The following is a 19717-nucleotide window of genomic DNA, read 5'->3' as shown; positions in this document are numbered from 1 at the left end:
CATAACAGAAACTCCACAAAAGGCAAAGTTTACACAAACTCAGACAATAACTACCTCTTTATTTGAAATCCTGCTTCATGGTTGGCAATTTTTTTTTTTACCTCAATTATAAGAGATATGCCATTTTCAGAAAGCATCCTCAATTCAGAAAGATTAAACATGTGGAGGGGGTCTTAAAACCAAGAAAAAGCAGTACGTAAGGTAAAGAGCAAGTTTATAACAGAAAATAAGAACCACAACCATCCAGGAAGTGACCATATCTACAGAAGGAAAAAGTACATCTTACACAGAAGCCAGGCCACTAGAAGGCTGCTTGTGCACACGGGAATCCGAGCACGACTGCCCAGTGCAACCTACCTTTGACGTCTGAGTGAGTCTGTACGTTACATTCTCCGGCGGAACGCACAGAAGGCGGAAGGCTTTTTCCTCACTTTCATTACAAAATGAGTACCCTTCCACGTGACTCAATCTTTCTCCAAATTTGTTTACTTTGACAGAGTTAAGAGTAACATCTTACTCTGTCCTCAGAGTCAGGTTTATTCCTGATGATTCTGAAAAGCTCTGCTTTGATTCACTGTAAGTTTATATAATGAACTCTCAGAAAAGTAACTCTTAAGTTACAAGTCAGATACACAAGCACACACACAGTACCAATTACCAATAAAGCAAAGATTTCTTAAATACGAACCTTACTAAACCTCAATTACACTCCTGCAAGCTAAAAGAAAAACTGAGCTTTACAGGACACAAAACATGCTATCATCTAGTGCGCTTTAAAGACCAATAAAATCAAGACTAAGAATTTGCTAATAATATTTATTTCATCTTTTGGTTTTCTTTCTGAAAATGAGGAACAAAGAAATGAAGAAAGACTCTACGCCCATAAAATTTATATTAAGTTCACAGACTACACAATGAATTATTAGGTCCATAAACTCGACAGTGAAGCACACAGAAGAGGGGTAAGTACACGAAATAGGCAGCGATGACCCACAGAAGCAGAAAAATGTTCACCTTTAGCCCAGAGGCTGATCTAGACCCTGCATAGTTCCGATAAGGATCAAATGCGGCCTGGTTGCTACATTCTTCAAGGGTCACATGACTGCCTGTATATGTCTGTCACCCACAGTTAATATCAAGCTGAATGATAAGCACCAGAGAAATCTTGTGAAAGGAGTTTTACAAGGAGAAATTTGAAGGAAACATTTATGATCTAATACTCCCCACACATCCCCTCCCCCTTGAACAGTAAGCATATACCCACCAGCTTCACACAGCAAAAGTGCAGCTCTTTGGGCCTACAGGTCCTGTCTCTGTGCTACTTAAACTTGCCAGGTTGCACTGTAAAATGTCTGCAGAGTTCTTTCTTAACCGGCATGGCACACTCAGTGAGACCATGCAACAGGTCGGCCCTGGCTCCGGGGCAATCTAGATAAACACGCACCATGGCACTATGAATTTTTTCCATCCTGCCAAAACACCACCGGCAGTAGATAACCACTCGCATCATTCCGAACGATTCCCTGCCAGACTGCCTTGGGCCTCCTGCCTCAACCTCTGCCGAGCCAACTGCCTCAACCCTGAGAGCTTCCACCTAGCCAATTTTCCTCTCCAGTTACCAAGACTTGAGTATTTGCATATAGTATTACAGGTTAAAGAAAAAAAAACAAACAAAAAACATTATGACCTAGTCTGGAAACCAAACCGTTTGGAGTAACATCTCTGTGAGTATAAATCTGAAACTCCAGGGGCGCCTGGGTGGCACAGCGGTTAAGCGTCTGCCTTCGGCTCAGGGCGGGATCCTGGCGTTGTGGGATCGAGCCCCACATCGGGCTCCTCCGCTATGAGCCTGCTTCTCCCTCTCCCACTCCCCCTGCTTGTGTTCCCTCTCTCGCTGGCTGTCTCTGTCGAATAAATAAATAAATAATCTAAAAAATAAATAAATAAATAAATCTGAAACTCCGAATCACCAGTTTATATTTAAATTTCGGAAATTCATCCTAGAGTTTAGCTATAAATATATCCAGCCTGAAAAACAAGCCCAACTAATCTCCTCACTGTGAATATTTATAGAGTTAAATTAATATACATTTAACAAATTTCAAAATTTCAGTTCTAGCTAGTTTAGGAAAGACTGTAAAAGGTTTAATAAGCACCATGCTGAATAAAATTCTCATTTGAATATCAACACAATTTAGAGGCCCCATCTCTCTGATGCATTATCTCTCTACTGAATCAATTTTTAGGAATTCAAAAATGAAGTTACAGAAGTCCAGGTGACTGAAACGATTCCGTTTCAGAGATTCTGTGACTCGACTTGCTCTAAACTTTATAGTAATCCTAGATGCCTACCTTACGCATTAAAGAGGCCAATTTTCAGACTCACCACCTGTGACAGATGAGATTGGGGAGACTGAAGGGTAACATATACGCTACGACAAAGTAAGCCTCTTTGGTATAAGGATTATTTTAAGAGATTGAAAAACAAGAGACACAGGAGAAGCTCTGAAAACAGAGTAAACGTTATCCTTTTGTAAGGGCAATTTACATTTACAAAGGAAATCTCCATTTGTAAGAGTGTTTCCCTTTCAGCACTGGGAAGAAAAGGCTGACCCTAAATCATAAGAGAATATTACAAGAGGATCTTATCAGTGGAGAAGACACCCAGACTTAAATATGCATAACAAACCCCTTGTTTACCATGATTTTCCCAGTAACCTCCCATAACTAGCTTCTTCCAACCCCACCCTCATTTTCTTTGTGTTTAGCTGAAGAAGGTATTTAAACCCACATTCTAAACGATTTGCTCCCTTCTCCCAGGGTATCTCCCATGTAGACAAGACTTAAGAATGTTAAACTTCTGTTTTTCTCTTATTAACCTTTTATTAGAGGTCTCGGCCAAGAACTCAGAAGGGTAGAATGATTATTTCTTCCTTCCCTACAGGGTTCCGCCCTCAAAACAGACTGGTGTAAGAATTCCCACAGACTGTAACAGGGAGGCATACCGTCCATCAGCCACACTCTCTAACCTAAATCAGCCAATCGAAACAACTCCTTCTTTTACCATAGCTGGCCACTGTCCCATTTTTAAAACTTCAAGAGCCATATATAATTTTTATGAAGAAGCTGTTTTGGCTGCTTGTTTCGAATGTTTATAGACAGTTAATACATATTCAACAAATTAAAAAGTTTCAGATCTACCTACCATGAAGTAGGTTACCATTCTTAAAAATATTTGCATCTTTATTTGCTTTTTGCATTAAGTTTACTAACTTCTGAATTGGAAGACTATTAAATATTTAAAAGCTAAATTCTTGGCTTACAGCGTTCAATAACAAAAATTCAACTGAGTAAAATTTAAAGATCTAATTGGCTTTACGAATCAATCCATGAATTAGGCAGCATCCTGTCTAGCAAGTAGAGGGGTGCTCCAAAGGTCTACAAGAAAGGAAGGGTTTTTAAAGGTGGGGGGGAGAAAATTATTAGCAAAGACTCCACTGTTTTAGGCAAGGTCACCTTTCTAAGGGGAACTGAGGGATCTATCAGATTTCCTAGTGCTGACCAGGAAATTCTCATGTTGACTGGTTAAAGGTTACATCTGGCGGTGGGGGGCTGAAACTGCAGTTAGGTTAGGTATTAAGTCTTGGTTTACTGACTTGGTGCCTTGATCAAAGTGACACCATTTTGGGCCTGTGGGTTCCTTTCGAACAAGACTATCCCCAAGCAGAAGGGTTACGTATTGGTTCTTGAAGATATCTTCAAGACACCAAATACGTGAGCTAGTAAAACAAAACAAAACAAAACAAAACAAAACAAAACAAAAAAACCTCTAAGTTGAGCCCAGTTAAATCAGGGAATTAAAAACTGCCAAATATCAACATTCACCAAGACGGAAGCATACATATATCACACAAAAAGTAAACGTACAGAATACTAAGGTTATGCGCAAATACAGAGTCAAGGAATTAACGTTTGTGCTTTCAAAATTCAAGGCTAGACTCTTAACATTTAAGGGTTTCTTTTTTTAAAGACACTTGCAATAAACAATAATTATGGAGGGTAATGATACGCTAATGGAGTACAAATGAGAAACAAGCCCCATCACTTTTACCTCAAATTTTGAACCTGAGAGTGTGTCTTTATTTTTTAAGTACCTGAATTTCAATGATATTATGCAAAAAGGTTTGGATATAATCAACAGGTACATTTACTATTCAAAGGAATTGCTACAATCTCCTTTTACTTATTCATTGGAAAATAAATGGGAAAAAGAGTTCTATTGTCACTACTACCATAGTGTGGCCGAAGCACTGCTCTGTTAGAGATTCCTAACTCAGTTTGCAAAAAAGCTAGTCAGGGTAACGTGTTTATGTCGATATTAAAGTCTACCCCCCACTCCAGCACTTCGGCAATCTGGGGAGACACCTCAAATTCTTCACTGTTACTCCACTGATGAACCTTTGGCTGATGCTCAGCTGCAGGCTCCACCTGTTTTATTCACTGCTCTATCCCACGTTCCTAACACTACACCTCACACTCCACAAGCTCTCAAAAGACATTTATTGAGGGGTGACTGGGTTAAATGGGTTAAGTGACCAACTCTTGATTTTATGAAGGTCATGATCTCCCAGCGTGGGGCTCCACGCTCAGCTCAGCACGGAGTCTGCCTGTCCCTCTCCCCGCCCGCCCTCCGCCCCTCCCCCAAATCATGCACTCTCAGATAAATAAATAAAATCTTTAAAGAAAAAAAAGACTTGTTGAATGAAGTCAACCTTTCAACTGGCTTCACTGTTTACTGGTGCTCTTCCTACTCATTCTATTTCAAACCAAATATTACATTTCGAAAATCCCTGAAATTTCTTGTAGGCTTTTGAAATTTGTCTATTTCTGAAAATTTTGAAAAAAGCCGGGAACCAACTGTGTGATTTTTTTTTTTTTCCCCCAAGTCTACCTCAGAATGTCCCAAGGCTACACTGAAAAATCTTCCCTAGGATTTTAAATGTTTGGAGACTGTGGTCAGGAAAGAATGATAAAGCCAAAGCACCAGACCTAACTAAAACATCAGTTAGCTCCAGGGCTCCTTGCCTTTTAAATTCTACCTGAAACATAAAATGCATAAAATCTAAGGTAATTCTAATTTAAAATTTTAAAGCACTGGACTTACCATTATAGGTTATTCTTGGCTTTGTTAAACACATCACAAGATGTAAATCCATTTCATCTGAAGGTACAAATTTCGAGCATACAGGGCACTTAAATCCTAAAAAGTAAAAGAAACCCATTTTACTCAATTATTCTGAATATCTAATTCTATTTTTTAAAAAAGCATCAAAGACAAAAAGCATTTTAAATTTCAATTCTTATACTTACAGTAAAACACTACTTAATTGCAAGTTAGGCTGGGAAGAGTTTGTAACTATAATAACTAACTTCAAGCAATTTACAAAGACCATCCCATTTCAAATGAAACAAATACAAATGAGAAGACAGGCTCACTACAAAACTCCCATATCTTTTTCTAACATATGGGGTCCAATCATTCTTGTTTCTAATTTTTTACATTACCCTGATTCTGATTTTGAGGAAATTACCTTTCCGAGCTTATTCTGAGTCACAAGGTTTTACAGTACCTTAGACAGTACCTTAGAAACTATTCTACTCCACTGACCTTTTAAAAATTATCCTGATGCAGAAAAGTCAAAATTGGCAAAATCAAGTCTAGAATCTAAGACTCTAGGTATAGTGATCTTTCTCTCACACTACACTACCAAAGTCACAATGCAAACCCAAAATAGCATCAAATAGGACAGATTTCCCAGTCAACTCTGCCACTTAAATATTAGCTAGTTTCCTACAACAGTCAATCCGCACCAAGTATTTGCCTAAAGTAGTCTATTTAACTGGTACACTGAAGGTCAGAATATGCTATGTATTCAGCTCTACCCTACTCCCTCTCATTTCCCAGGGGAACTGTCCCATCTATGGTTCCTTACTGTTGCCCTGCTGCCCTACTGCTCCCTCTCTGACATCCCTAAGCAGACTGAGCAGTACTGGACACCTGATTCAAGATAGCCAATTTACAGTTTGGCTAGGAACAACAAACCAGAAGTGGCACAAAACGATGGTCTGAGCCCATCTGTTTTTCCTGGAAATATGACAAGAAACAGCAAGAGAGTATACTTGTCAGCCGTAAAGAGCTGAGGCAGAAAGGGCACATGTAGGTAAGAGAGAGAGCAGCGGCGCATATCAGCTGAACAGAAACTCTGGCCAGCAGAGGAAAATGGTTTGCATGGAGATCTCAGAGCAGATGTACAGAGAGGAACGGAAGTGCCGTGAGAGACAAAAGCTAGTAAGACGTAGTGAAGGAAACCAGTCCCTAATGCTGCCTCAGAGTCTGAGAGCTCTATACTTCTAGCACGTGTGTTCTTCGAGGCGCTCTGCTCCATTCATCGTGACTTGAAACTCACTGTGACCAAATGTGTCAGACTAGAATCATACTTCATGCAGAACTTTACACAAATTAGGAAAAGGTTCTGGCATGGGTACTTAATCCAGGCATTCAAATTCCTAAATGAAATACATGATTTTGAACACAGTTTTTAACATTGTAGTAAATGCATTTTAAAAGAAAGGAATAAAGGTATGTTTACTTCTCCTTCTTGAAAACCGTCAAACTGCTCACAAAGTAGAGCCAAAGGAGAGAAAACTCTGTGTGCAAAGAACCACCTGCATTTCTAGCTAAGTACGATAAATTAATGTTTCTTTCTCCACCCATCTAAAATCCACTGAAATAAGAATAAAACAAAAATAAGATAAAGAAGAACCTGAAAGGAGACAGCAGATGAGAAAACAGATGAAGAGACTACCAGGACTGAGAAAACAGACATCCCAAGTTCCTGTGCAAGTCAGTCAATTCTCACTTCCTAATTCACAAAGGACTCCAAAATCGATAACTCCAAATGATTTCCCAAGACAACGGTGAGGCATGAGGTTAAAATCTAGATTGATTCAAAGAATGGGAAAAAAAAAAATCCCTATATCCTCAATCCATGACATATAGCAACTACAAGAAACTACAGTTCCCCAACTACAGCAGGAGAATAGAGGCTAACTATAGAATAAAAGACCCAAAATAGGGGCACCTGGGTGGCACAGCGGTTAAGCGTCTGCCTTCGGCTCAGGGCGTGATCCCGGCGTTATGGGATCGAGCCCCACATCAGGCTCCTCCGCTATGAGCCTGCTTCTTCCTCTCCCACTCCCCCTGCTTGTGTTCCCTCTCTCGCTGGCTGTCTCTATCTCTGTCGAACAAATAAATAAAATCTTTAAAAAAAAAAAAAAAGACCCAAAAGAGAGTGACTTGAGGACCCCAGGCACAGCAATGGGAAGTGAAGAAAACACAGGAATAAAAGATCTAGGCAAGGAAAGGGCTCCCCTCCCCCTCCCCCCAATTTCCCTTACTCTATCTTTACCAAGAAATTGTAGATCCTTCTCTTAAATCAGAAGGTCCCTAAGAATGAAACATCAAGACCCTTGCTCGTGGATATGCCCCAGTCTTAAACATAAAGCTTCCAATCGGCTTTTCAGGGCTTCACTCATAAACATAATGCAATAAAAGAAAAAAAGTTTGCAAGGTTAAAACACAACACAGCAGCAGCAAATTCAAAAGACAAAAATATTTACAACATGTACCACGAAAGGATAATATCCTTAATACATAAAGAATGCTTAAAAATTGTGGAAAATCAAATACCAGTTAGAAAAATGGAAAAAAGTTTTAAACCACTATTCCACCAAAAGGATATTCAACTGACCTTTAAACAAATGAAAAACTGCACAGTATCAGAATAGAAGCACCTTCCTCTTAAGTTTTTTTTTTTTTATTCCCATTTTAGTGGGTTTTAGGAGGAAAGAGAAACACGTGTCTAATTCACTTTAACTAGAAATCCAGGTTAGTTCTTTGTACATACTGTTTTCTCTCCTTCGGCTTTATCTCTACATTAAAATATCACTATTTACCCCAGATTGGCAAAAACTCAAAAGCTTGACAACATACTGCTGGTGAGGCTATGAGGAAACAGGTACTTTCATACATCGCTAGTAGGGATGTAAAATTTTACAAGCTTTACGGAGGGCAATTTGGCAGTATCTAACTCAATTACATATATATTTATCTTCTGGTCCAGGAACCCCATTTCTAGCTTCTCACCCTGAAGGTATGTCCCCAAAACACAAAAAACACACGCACGGATAGAAGATTCTGAAGACACGGGAGGAGAATTGGCCTCCTCCCCACCTAAATAATTGCACTGGTGGAGTCTGTCTGAGGGAACTACTTTGGAACTCTGGAGTTTATTGAAGGCTTACAACTTCCAAGGGGGAAGACCTGGACAGTACACTGTGGTTAATTTCCACTCTTAGCACAGTAACAGCCACCCTTCCCACCACACCCCACCACACCCCCTGCTACACAGCAGGCAGCAGTGCACTTGTTCTTGGAGCAGCTTATAACACACACCTGCAGGAACCAGGGTGGGCACAGAGCACTCTGTCCTCCCAAATACTGGGACCTTGCACTCTGATTGCTGCTTCTGATCCAAGAGGTACAGACACAGAGAAGGGCAGTCATTGCTGGCGGACCTTCCCTACTGTTAAGCTCCTCCCACTATAGCTGAAGACACTTTAAGGGGATTTAAAGGGCCTACACCCTTTCCCTCCCTTTATTTCTCACTTTTCCCCCTTTTGGGAGCCCAACATTAAAGAATAGGAGATTAAAAAACAACTATACATACAGGGGAAATTAGAAAAACTGTGTACGCCCAAGGCAAGTCTCAGAGAAGACCTAAGTTTTTACCTCAGGCTGATGATCCCTGTCAGAGACAGCCTACAATACCCCCCAGAAAACAATAGTAAAAAATAGACACTGGGGAAGGGAGAAAATCTGATTTCCAGAGTTACCACATTATTAGATTCAAATAACCAGTTTTCAGCAAAAAACAAAACAAAAAACCCTAAGCATACAAAAAACCAGAAAACTACACCTTTTAAAGGGAGAAAACAAAAACAAAAACCAGAAATTGTCCCTGAAAAAGCTCTGATGGCAGATATACCAGCCAAAGATTTTTAAATGCCTATCTTTAAGATGCTCAAAAAACTAAAGGAAGATGTAGAGAAGGTCAAGAATATATGATCAAAATACGAACAAAATGGAAATGTCAATAAATAGAAAACCTAAATAGAAACCATAAAGAAATTCTGGACCTGAAAAGTATAATAACTGAAATGAAAAATCACTAGAGCAATTCAAAGGCAGATTTGAACAGGAACAAATAATCCATGAACTTGAAGTCAGGACAATGGAAATTATCACGTCTGAGGAACAGAAAGAAGAAAAGATTGAAGAAAAGTGACCAGAGCTTAAGGGACCCATGGGACACCAACAAGCACAGCAACCTATGCATTGCGGGAGTCCCAGAAGGAAAGACGAAGGGGGAGAGAATGTCTAAAGAAATAATGGCTGAAAACTTCCCAAATTTGATGAAAGTCATGAATATAAACATCTAAGAAGCTCAAGAATCTCCATGTAAAATAAACTCAAGGGCACCCACACCAGGATACTTATAATCAAACTTTCAAAAGACAAAGAAGGAATTTTGCACACAGCAAAACAAAGGTGATCATCACATTAAGGGATCCTAACATTATAAGCAGATTTCTCACGAGAAACTTTGGAGTCCAGAAGGCAGTGGGCTGATGTATTTAAAGTTCTCAAAGGAAAACAAAACCTGTCAATTAAGAATCCTATATTCAGCAAAACTCCTTCAAAAGTAAAATTCCCAGATAAACAAAAGCTGAGGAAGTTCATCACTACTAGACCCATCCTAGAAGAAATGGAGGAAATAAAAAAACACTAGACAATAACTCAAAGCCATAGGAGAAATAAAGATCTCAATAAAAGTCTTCAGGTCAAGGGGAACTGTTTTCGAGGAACCGTACTTCAGATTGATGCCTTAATGGGATGAGACTGCGTGAGTGCTGGAAAGAAAGTGCATACATCTTACATATGGAAGGGATGTGAATTGTGATTGCTAGTAGGCAGACTATGATACGTATACAGTCTCCAAATACAGCTGCTTTCCATTTCATGCACCCTGTTCCGCACATTAAGAGAAGATGACTAATTCTACTCCCCTTAAATCTGGGCCAGCCTAAATGCTTTGGCTGATCAAGGATGCAAAAGTGATGTTCTGGGATTTCTGAGATAAATCTTAAGAAGCCTTGCAGCTCCCACTTGATCCCTTGGAATGCTCGCTTTTGGGATACTCTCTTTCAGAACCCAGCTGACATGCTCTAGAAAGTTCTGGCCACATAGAGAGGTCACAGATAGGCATTTCAGCTGGAATGTCAGCTACAGCCTGAGGTGAGCCCTGAGCTGACAACCAGCCATCAACTGCCAGGTACGCTGGGTGAGCTACCTTCGATGTTGAGTTACTCTGAACTTTCAGATGACCCCAGCCCCAACTTCCATCTGTAACTGCTTGAGAGACTCACCAAGTGAGAGCTCCAACAACTAATTCCATTCTACTTGTAGAACCTCAAGAGATAATAAATTTATGTCTTAATTAAAACACACACATACACAGTAAGTTATGATGGCACTCTTTGTTGGAATTGCACAATAAACATATAAGACATAGAGAAGAAACCATTAGGCATCTACACAATGGAATACTATGCAGTTATAAAAAGGAAATGAGGAACTGATGAAGGAACTATGAACTGATGAAGAGACATCAAGGCTATCTTAAGTGAAAAAAGCATGCAATGTTATGCAAACTACTGTGCAACAAATAAGAGTAACTAATACATGTACATGTATGTATCTGCAAATAGAAAAACAAGGAATGATACAAACTTCAAACTAAGGTTTATATACATGTTGCCTGTAGGTAGTTAAAATGTGGTAAAAAAAAAAAAGGGGGGGGAAGGTATTCAAGTGTACCTTTTAATAGTTTTTTACTTTGAATAATGTTACTGAATACATATCCAAAAATAAACGAAAATTGGGGGAAATCCCTACTAAAATTAAATATAAATAGAAACAAACGAATATAACTATATATCAGATACAAAGAAAATACACATGCCTGTGCAGGTACACACATAAGTACACACACACACATGCACACACACACACACCCACACACACACACACACAGTTCAGACCACTAAAAGGACCTAGAAGCAAGGACACCTCTGTAGCAAAAGGCAGACTCAGACCCCAGATTTTGGGTTTCTTAGTATCATTCCTCCATGAAGAGAAACAAGAGCTCCTTGGAGGAAAATCTGAGTTCTAGGTCTGGTGCAGGGAAAATACAAGATGAACCTAGAATGTCTTGTCATGCCAGACTAAGGAAGTGCTCAAAAACTGACAGGAACACATAAAAAGGCAAAGAAGCCAGCTTGGAAGGGCTTCTCCTGATCAGATCAGGACAACCTGAGAATCAAAATGGATAATGACATAATAGATCATAGTATCTTACATGTAAAAAGAATGCAAAAGTATATATAAATAATTACATTGTGAAAATATCAACCAAAGATCACTTAATTAACACAGATAAAAAGGTACTCTTAAAATGGAGAAGCTACCTGACCTCCCCTTATATGTTCAAACTTAGTATAACCGACAAAAGGACAAGCTTCCTGACGTGACTCCCTGAGGTCACAATACTTATGTATACTTTCACGAAATATAACTAGAACCTCATTATGAGGAAATTTATAAAAAGCCTCCAACATACAAGACGTACACCAAAACAAATTCACAGAAAAGCAGAAGTATGACAAAACTACCAACACAGGAGACAAAACCTTAGCATTGCTGAACCCCCAAAATCTAAGGTTTCAATTTATTTTTGTTTCTGTGTATTTATTTGATTTTGTTTCTACCTAGTTTTGGGGTCCACCTTATATGTTGGGAGGTTTTTCCTAAATTTCCTCAACGTCCCAATAATTCAAGATGATATTGCATCCACAAGAAAGTATAAGAACAGAGAAGCAAACAAAGGCTCCTGAAATAAACTTCTGATGAAATCAAGAATAATTCTTAACTAAGAATTCAAACAGACAGCTGGAATATTAACTTGAGGTAATAATGATGCCAAATGATAATAACAATGAGCATTTACAATGTAGCATGAAATTATCTAAGCACTTTGGGTGAATTAATTCATTTATTCCCACATCCTTGAATGAGGTACTAATACAAACCCGATTTTACACACGAAAAACAGAAAGAGTAAGTAACTTCCCACGGCTAGAAACCGGGAAGGCCAGAAATCAAACTGGGCTTCTGGCTTCAGAGCTTAAGTTCTTAACCATCACTCTACACATCTTTTTTAATCTCTCAGGAAGTAAAACCAAAAGTCAAACAGGAGAATAAATAATAAAATCAGAAGATTGATTCAGGTGGTCTAATATACAACTAGCTAGAAACAGACTTGAGAAAAAAGGAAGAAACTACCAAACACATAATTTCCCAAACTGAAGTGCATGACTACGCAGACTAAAAGAATGTACCCATATAACAAATGGAAATAAACAGCCATCCAAGGTACGGTACTGTGAAATAACAGAGCATTAGGGATAAGAATAAAGTCTAAAAGCTTTCAAAAAAAAAAAGATGATTAGTATCTATAATGGTTTGCCAAACTTTTAATTTTTTTTTTTTTGCCTTTCATGATATTAGTATTTTTGGAGAGTCTAGTTAACTGTTTTTCAGAATCAGAATGGCATTAGTCTTCTCAATAGCAACACCTGAAAGGAGACAGATGAAGCAATGATGTTAAAATTCTGAAAATTATTTCACTTAGGCTACATACCCAAACTATTATATAGTCACACACATTTTATCAAAGCATAGGCAAAGTATCAAAAACTGTCCTTCCTATGCAGCCTCCAGAAATTTCTAGAACACACGGTCCACTGAAAGAAAGGAGCAAATAGAAAAAACAACAACAACAACAACAAAGAGAAAGACACCAAGTTAAGGAAATAAGCTCTCTCTTAGGAGAGAGGTGAAGGGAAATCCTTGGATAATGTGTAACTAGTCTAGAAGATAATTGGTCCAGATTGGAAGAGTGGCGTAGAGGATCCAAGGAGGAGAGGAACAGGGTGGTAAGTGGTAGGTAGTGAACAGATAAGGTTTCTTGATGTGTTTTATCGGGTGGAAAACAGTATTGTGTTCAGACAGTTTTATAATTCTTTTTCAAGTTTGGGAAGAATGGATAGGAACTAAGAAAATCAAAAAAAAAAAGAAAGAAAATCGAGTAAGCAAACAATTGAAGGCAATTTTTAACTATGAGATAAATACACAACAGTAAATGTAATCAATCCATGGTCATAAATAATGAGTATCAAGAAGATCATCATTTATAAAGATGTTCAAAAGGTAGAAGGATAAAAATGAAGATATGTGATATATATAAATCCTCATCTTTCATAATAAGCAGTTAATAGTTAACATCTAAAAAATTAAAAAGAATATAGCATATTACTTATAAATATAGAAGTAAATGTAATAAGTGACAGCTACAAGTATTGAAAATGTCTCAAGAAAATAAAGACTGGGAGTTGGGGAAAGTTGAGGCAAGAGAATTATGACTTATTATAAGACTAGAAGTACTTCTTTCAAAATATATACATATTACCTTGATTTAATTTTACTTAAATTTTAATTTAAGTAAAAAAAAAAACTATTTTAAAGGAAGAAGTGTCTTCAGAGCACAGAACACATCAGCCTAGTGAAAAAGTATTCTGTGAGAACATATCCCAACTGAAGCTGCTGCCTCCTCTCGTTCACTTTCTCTGTCCTTTCCCCACACTGTTCTTCCCTTGACAACAGTTCCAACTAGAAGTGACTCCATTCTTTGATGAGTAATAATAAAAAAGGATTCAATATGGGAGCTATGCACTGTATGAATCCACCATATAAGGAAGACAAAAACACTAAAAAGGCAGATGACTGAGACAATTTACAGAACTCCGGAAACAGATGTTATAGTTCAGCAAATAAATATGACAATAAACCTGTAACGGAAATAAAACCACAGAAGAACTGGAGAGAAACAGAAATGGCTAGTGACAACATCACTGACATAGAAAGCAGAGAGTTACGGAAAACAAAACAGAAATGACAGTGATCAGAAAAAAAGACAAATTCATGGAAAACAAAGGCTAATTGCTTTTCCCAAACAAAAGAATGGAATAAAAAACCCAGAAATTATCAAAGATGGGGGGGGATATCCTAGTGACTAAACAGAAAATATAAAAATATAAGATGTCTACAATAATTGAGGGGCAAGGGTGGCAGAAATATTACTGGTCTCAGAATTATCCACAGAATACACAGATATTACTTTGGACACTTTTTTTTTTTCAAAGATTTTATTTATTTATTCGACAGGATAGAGACAGACAGCGAGAGAGGGAACACAAGCAGGGGGAGTGGGAGAGGAAGAAGCAGGCTCACAGCGGAGGAGCCTGATGTGGGGCTCGATCCCAGAACGCTGGGATCACGCCCTGAGCCGAAGGCAGACGCTTAACGCTTAAGGACTGCGCCACCCAGGCGCCCCTGGACACATTTTTCTGCATGCCTGGGGGGGCAGGGTGTCTTCAGAACACTAAGGGAGAAAGAGTTAGGACTCAAGAAATGTATATCCTCAAATATTCAGACTGAAGACCCAACCAAGAGATTAATAAAGAATTCAGAAATGGACAAGCTATGGTGTTCTATACACACACACACACACACACACACACACACACACACACACACACACACGTAGTATGCACACTACACACAATATTATTTAATTTAGTTGAGGAAGTGAAAACAACTGTAGGAATTATTGCTATGGTATGGTATATAAATATTAGAAATGTCAACAATGTGAAAATGATAGAACCACCCAAAACTGGGATGAGAATGTCATGATCATGTTTGTGTATAAAAAGGACAAGGGGAGGCACCTAGGTGGCTCAGTCCATTGAGCACCTGCCCTTGGCTCAGGTCATGATCTCAGGGCCCTGGGATCAAGCCCAGCATCAGGCTCCCTGCTCAGCAGGGAGTCTGCCTCTCCCTCTGCCCCTACCCACCACTCATGCTCGCATGTGTACACACTCTAATAAATAAATAAAATCTTAAAAAAAAAAAAAAAAGGACAAGGGAGACTGAGGGAAGAGAAAGGATAGTAGAGATGAGCCAGATAACCCTGGTCTTTTAAAGCAAAGTACAGAGGTACTGAAACATGAATGTTATTATTCCCTATCTCTCACCCTACACAACTCTTAGATTGTTATCAAAGCCCTATTCAAGTATCATCCTTCTCCAGGAATCTTTCTCTAAATGCTCCATCTCAAAGCCAGTTTAATCATTCTGTATTTCTTCTATGCCTTGATGACACTTCCAATGCTACAATGTAGCACATGGCACCATAATTACTTGTGTCTATCTTCCTTATTAGCTTAAATAGTCCAGTGAAAATACAGACTTTGAAGTCCAAAAGACATGGGTGCAAACCCAGTTCTACCACATACAAACTATGTAACCCCGGGGATGGCACTTAAGGCCCTGCCGCAGATGCTATCAACCCACTATTATCCCCACTGATTACCAAAGTTCTCTACTCAAAGCTGGTACTCCAAGTTTTTCCAAAATTAAAACTATTCCTCTACACTTTCCCTTAAACAAAGCTCTATTTCATCTGATCTCAATTAGGTAATTTAATAGACTAATATAATTTAGAAGGAAATGACCAATAAGCTTAAAACTTAGGTATACATGTACTGAATAGGACAGTGGACCGAAACAGTAACAGAGAAATGTGTTCAGGAGACATTTACGGCAGGTGTCCTCCATCTGCTACACCGAACTTCCCAGGTAATACAGAACAGTGGCTGCCACTTCCTATCTTCAATAATGGAATTAAAGATATTACAGCAAAAAGAGTCCACAGACTCTCTTGGTTGAAATTGAAACTGATCACTTATGGAGAACGGCAAACTAAGTGCAAAAAAAATCAAAAGTGACAGAACTCTGCTCCTCCAATTCCTAAGCTATCAAGGTTTTTACCACTACTCTGGTCTCTTGATCATCTTTTACATTACTGCACATGCGCACGCGCACACACACACACACACACACACACACACACACACAAATCTGGTTTGCCAATTTAATCTTTCCTCCAACAGAATATACCCATTCATACCTTTATGCCCTCGCTCTTAAGTCAATATGCCTTGCTTTTTTCTTATTTTATTAACAATCTGCCCTTATCCGTTTAAGCCCAGATCAAGTCGCACCATTGCAATGAAACCTTTTAAGAGAACTCAAAACCATAATGTCCTTCTCCGTTCTACCACATTCCGTTTATTGGTAACAGTCATTGGATATATTTCATCTACAACATTTCTTCCACGTAGATTTTATCTCCCAAACTGGATTAACATCTGTGGGGCAGAAACTGTATATTGTTCTAAGTATTCTAGTCAACCGCCCTACCGCAGAATCCAGCTGACTCAATAAACACCTAAATGCGTGCATGAATGAACTGTGTAGTTGGTCTTAGGTCTACAGAGGCAAGAGTTGCGCAATTAAAAGCAGATTAGGGAAGTCTAACTGCAGTTAATAGAGTCCTAACCATCACTTGCAGGAATGAACAGCATTTTTTTAAAAAATTCAGTTTAAAGGTAAAATTGTTCTCAACATGCCAATAAAAACAGGTTAAAAACATGCCAATAAAAAGAAAGGTAAATAAATCAACTTCCATAAGCAAAGTTTTACAGCACATATATGATATATGCCACACAACAAAAGGTCTGGAGTGCAAACTGAGGAGAAAGTTATTTCATTTGCCCGTAGGACCTGCTCAGAGTTTGGCAAGTACAGGATTATCCGTTACGAAAAATTTCCTCAGAAAACCTGAGCCAGGTAACTTAAATAACCACCAGCAAGATGAGTTGCAGGCTGCCTATTTCCTAACTATCATGTTTGTCTAATAAGTACAATTTCTGCTACATGAAAAAAGATGTTCAAGAGGCCAAAAGGAAACACTTAAGTAAAGCCTACATTGTTCAATAATCACAGCCACTTAATAAAGGGCAAAAACACCTCTAACAAAATAAAAACAACAGGAGAGCAAATGTTCCCACAACACAATACAGAGTAAGTTTTAGCCTTGCTCAACAAGCGTATTTACCAGATTAAATATTTAAATATCAAACTCTATAAATCAAAAACAATCCTTGATGAACCTACAGAACGAACATCAGTATACATCAATTTGCATAATAAACATTCCTGAAGAGCTTAGTTTATATCAAGATCATACTTTAAGTCTATCAGGGAAAGCAATTATTTTCTATCATCCATTTGTGGCAATTCTATCACTTTATTCTTTCTTCATATACTTTTTTTTTTCTTAAAGATTTTATTCCATTGAGAGAGAACACAAGCGGGGGATGGTGGGAACAGAGGGAGAGGGAGAAGCAGACTCCCCACTGAGCAGGAAGCCAGACACAAGGCTCAATTCAATCCCAGGACCCTGGGATCACGACCTGAGCAGAAGGCAGACAGACGATTAGCAGACTGAGCCACCCAGGTGCCCTAGAAGTGTAATTTTTTTATGTTAAATACCAGCACACTGAAATGATTCATAAAATGTACTACAAGAGTTCTTTAAATACACCCTAAAGGTTTCTTTGTAGTTTAAAACGGGGGGGGGGGGGTAATTTCTTTTCCCTCTTTTGGTAAGATATTCTCATGGGATTGGACATTTTTATACGTTTTACGCTAGGTTCACGAAACAACACCCTCAGTGTTGTTTAAAAAGGGCTACTACTCCATGTTCACGGGAATTATTCCCACACCATTTAGGACCCTAAGGGAACATCTACTCTCATCTTTTACAGATAAGAAAACCCAGCGCAGTGAAACTGTTTGCTGAACACCATAAAACAAATCAGCAGTATGGCCAGAACTAGTTCTCTTTTCATTATACTCTGCAGGCCACTCGTCTACCAGACCTCGCTCATAAGCATTTATAACCAATTAAACCAACAATTTATAATCGCTTGCACATAAAAATGTTATAACCATGAAACCATTATAGGGGATCTACTCTGACCTTGTTTGTTTTCAAAGAGCAGTGATATTCCTTGTGAACAGTGGCCAAATTCTACAAAATAAATGGCTAGGATTAAGAACATACACTAGGAACCACAAGCAAATCAAAATCCATACTGGGACCAATCCTGGACATCTTAACAAATGTACTTCACATATCTGGGAAAACTATTCAGAAACCCAGGGAGATAAGGCTTTGGAGACTCAATAATTTTCCTCCACCGAAGTGGAACAATTTTTGCAGCCATTGCTAAGTCTTAAACTGCAAGCACAGCATGCATAAATGTTCATGTCTTTGACACAGTCATCATCTTAAAAAAACAAAAAACAAAAAAACCACTGCAAAGATGCCCACCTTTTGGCTTTTGTTTCCTACTCATTATTTTACTCTTTTCCATTATTTTATTATTCCTTATTGTTTTATAGCATATCAACCAACTTTCCATCAACTTTTTATTCATCTCCCCAACTCCACTCCCCAAAATTCCCCATTAGCTTTATTTCTCATTCTATATTTTGGCTTTTTATTGTATAGATTATTTTAAATACATATATCCCACATATCTGATCAGTAAACTATAAAAGATCTTAATGGTGGGCCACAACTGACAGAACACTTCTCTGTCACTATAATTTATGTGAACCCTATATTATACACAGAAAATAACTGATACTGTAACTCACAGCTTTATTAGAAAACAAAAGATCTTCAGCAACATGGGTATTTTCCTGTGAAAACAAATATTTTGTTTAAATCTGTTTGAATTAAGAAGTTAACCCATCTTACATAAGAATGCTAAACAGGATATGATATGATTGCTCATATTAAACAGCTAGAAAAGGGGAACAGAAGAGGCAAACGGCTATTCAGAATGGTAGAAAAGTAAACTTAAACTCTGGTAATACAGGGTAAGTCAACTCCCACAGAAAACTGAATAAATTCCATGTGGCAATATAAACAAGGTATCTTTATAATTTATAATATGAGAGAGTATGCCAAAAATAGTGTAAGGACCTAGGGATCAGTGGTTTAACTAGTACAAATTGAGTCTTACAAAACTCCATATATTGAATAGCTTCTGTCATCAATGAACCTCAAAATGGCCACACATCCCCACTGGGATTGGAAGGTAGTAAAGCTGCGTGCGAATGACCAAAACACAGACGAAGGGAGGTAAGTAGCTTTCATCACTATCAGGAAAGGAGCAGGAGGCCTCACTGTCATGGGTAATTTAGTCTCTACATTCTTGGGGGCAATTTTAGAGACTTGACTACATATGTGTCTCAGTCTACTTGTATAACCAAATACCAGAGACTAGGTAGCTTATAAACAACAGAAATCTATTTCTCAGAGTTCTGGAGATGAGGCTGCCACAACCACCGGGTGAGGTCTTCCTGGTCACGGAATTCTCACTGTAACGTCACAGGGCGAAAGGGGCTGGGGAGCTCTCTGGAGCCTCTTGTGTAAGGGCACCAATCCCACCCTTGAGGGTCCTGCCCTCATGACCTAACTGCCTCCCAAAGGCCACA

General features: G+C 38.6%; 1 protein-coding gene across 1 annotated transcript in view; it reads right to left on the bottom strand.

Annotated features, from left to right (window-relative positions):
* Positions 1–19717, bottom strand: part of ZNRF2 (zinc and ring finger 2) — a 106234-nt gene that overhangs the window by 49670 nt on the left and 36847 nt on the right. Inside the window, exon 2 of the mRNA XM_026508650.4 lies at positions 5165–5260. Coding sequence (XP_026364435.1) covers positions 5165–5260 — 96 coding nt within the window. The remainder of the gene's footprint in view (positions 1–5164; positions 5261–19717) is intronic.

The sequence above is a fragment of the Ursus arctos genome, unplaced genomic scaffold, assembly GCF_023065955.2.
Source record: "Ursus arctos isolate Adak ecotype North America unplaced genomic scaffold, UrsArc2.0 scaffold_3, whole genome shotgun sequence".
NCBI lineage: Eukaryota > Metazoa > Chordata > Mammalia > Carnivora > Ursidae > Ursus > Ursus arctos.
The sequence above is the reverse complement of the archived record's forward strand: the minus strand, read 5'-3'. Positions and strand labels throughout refer to the sequence as shown.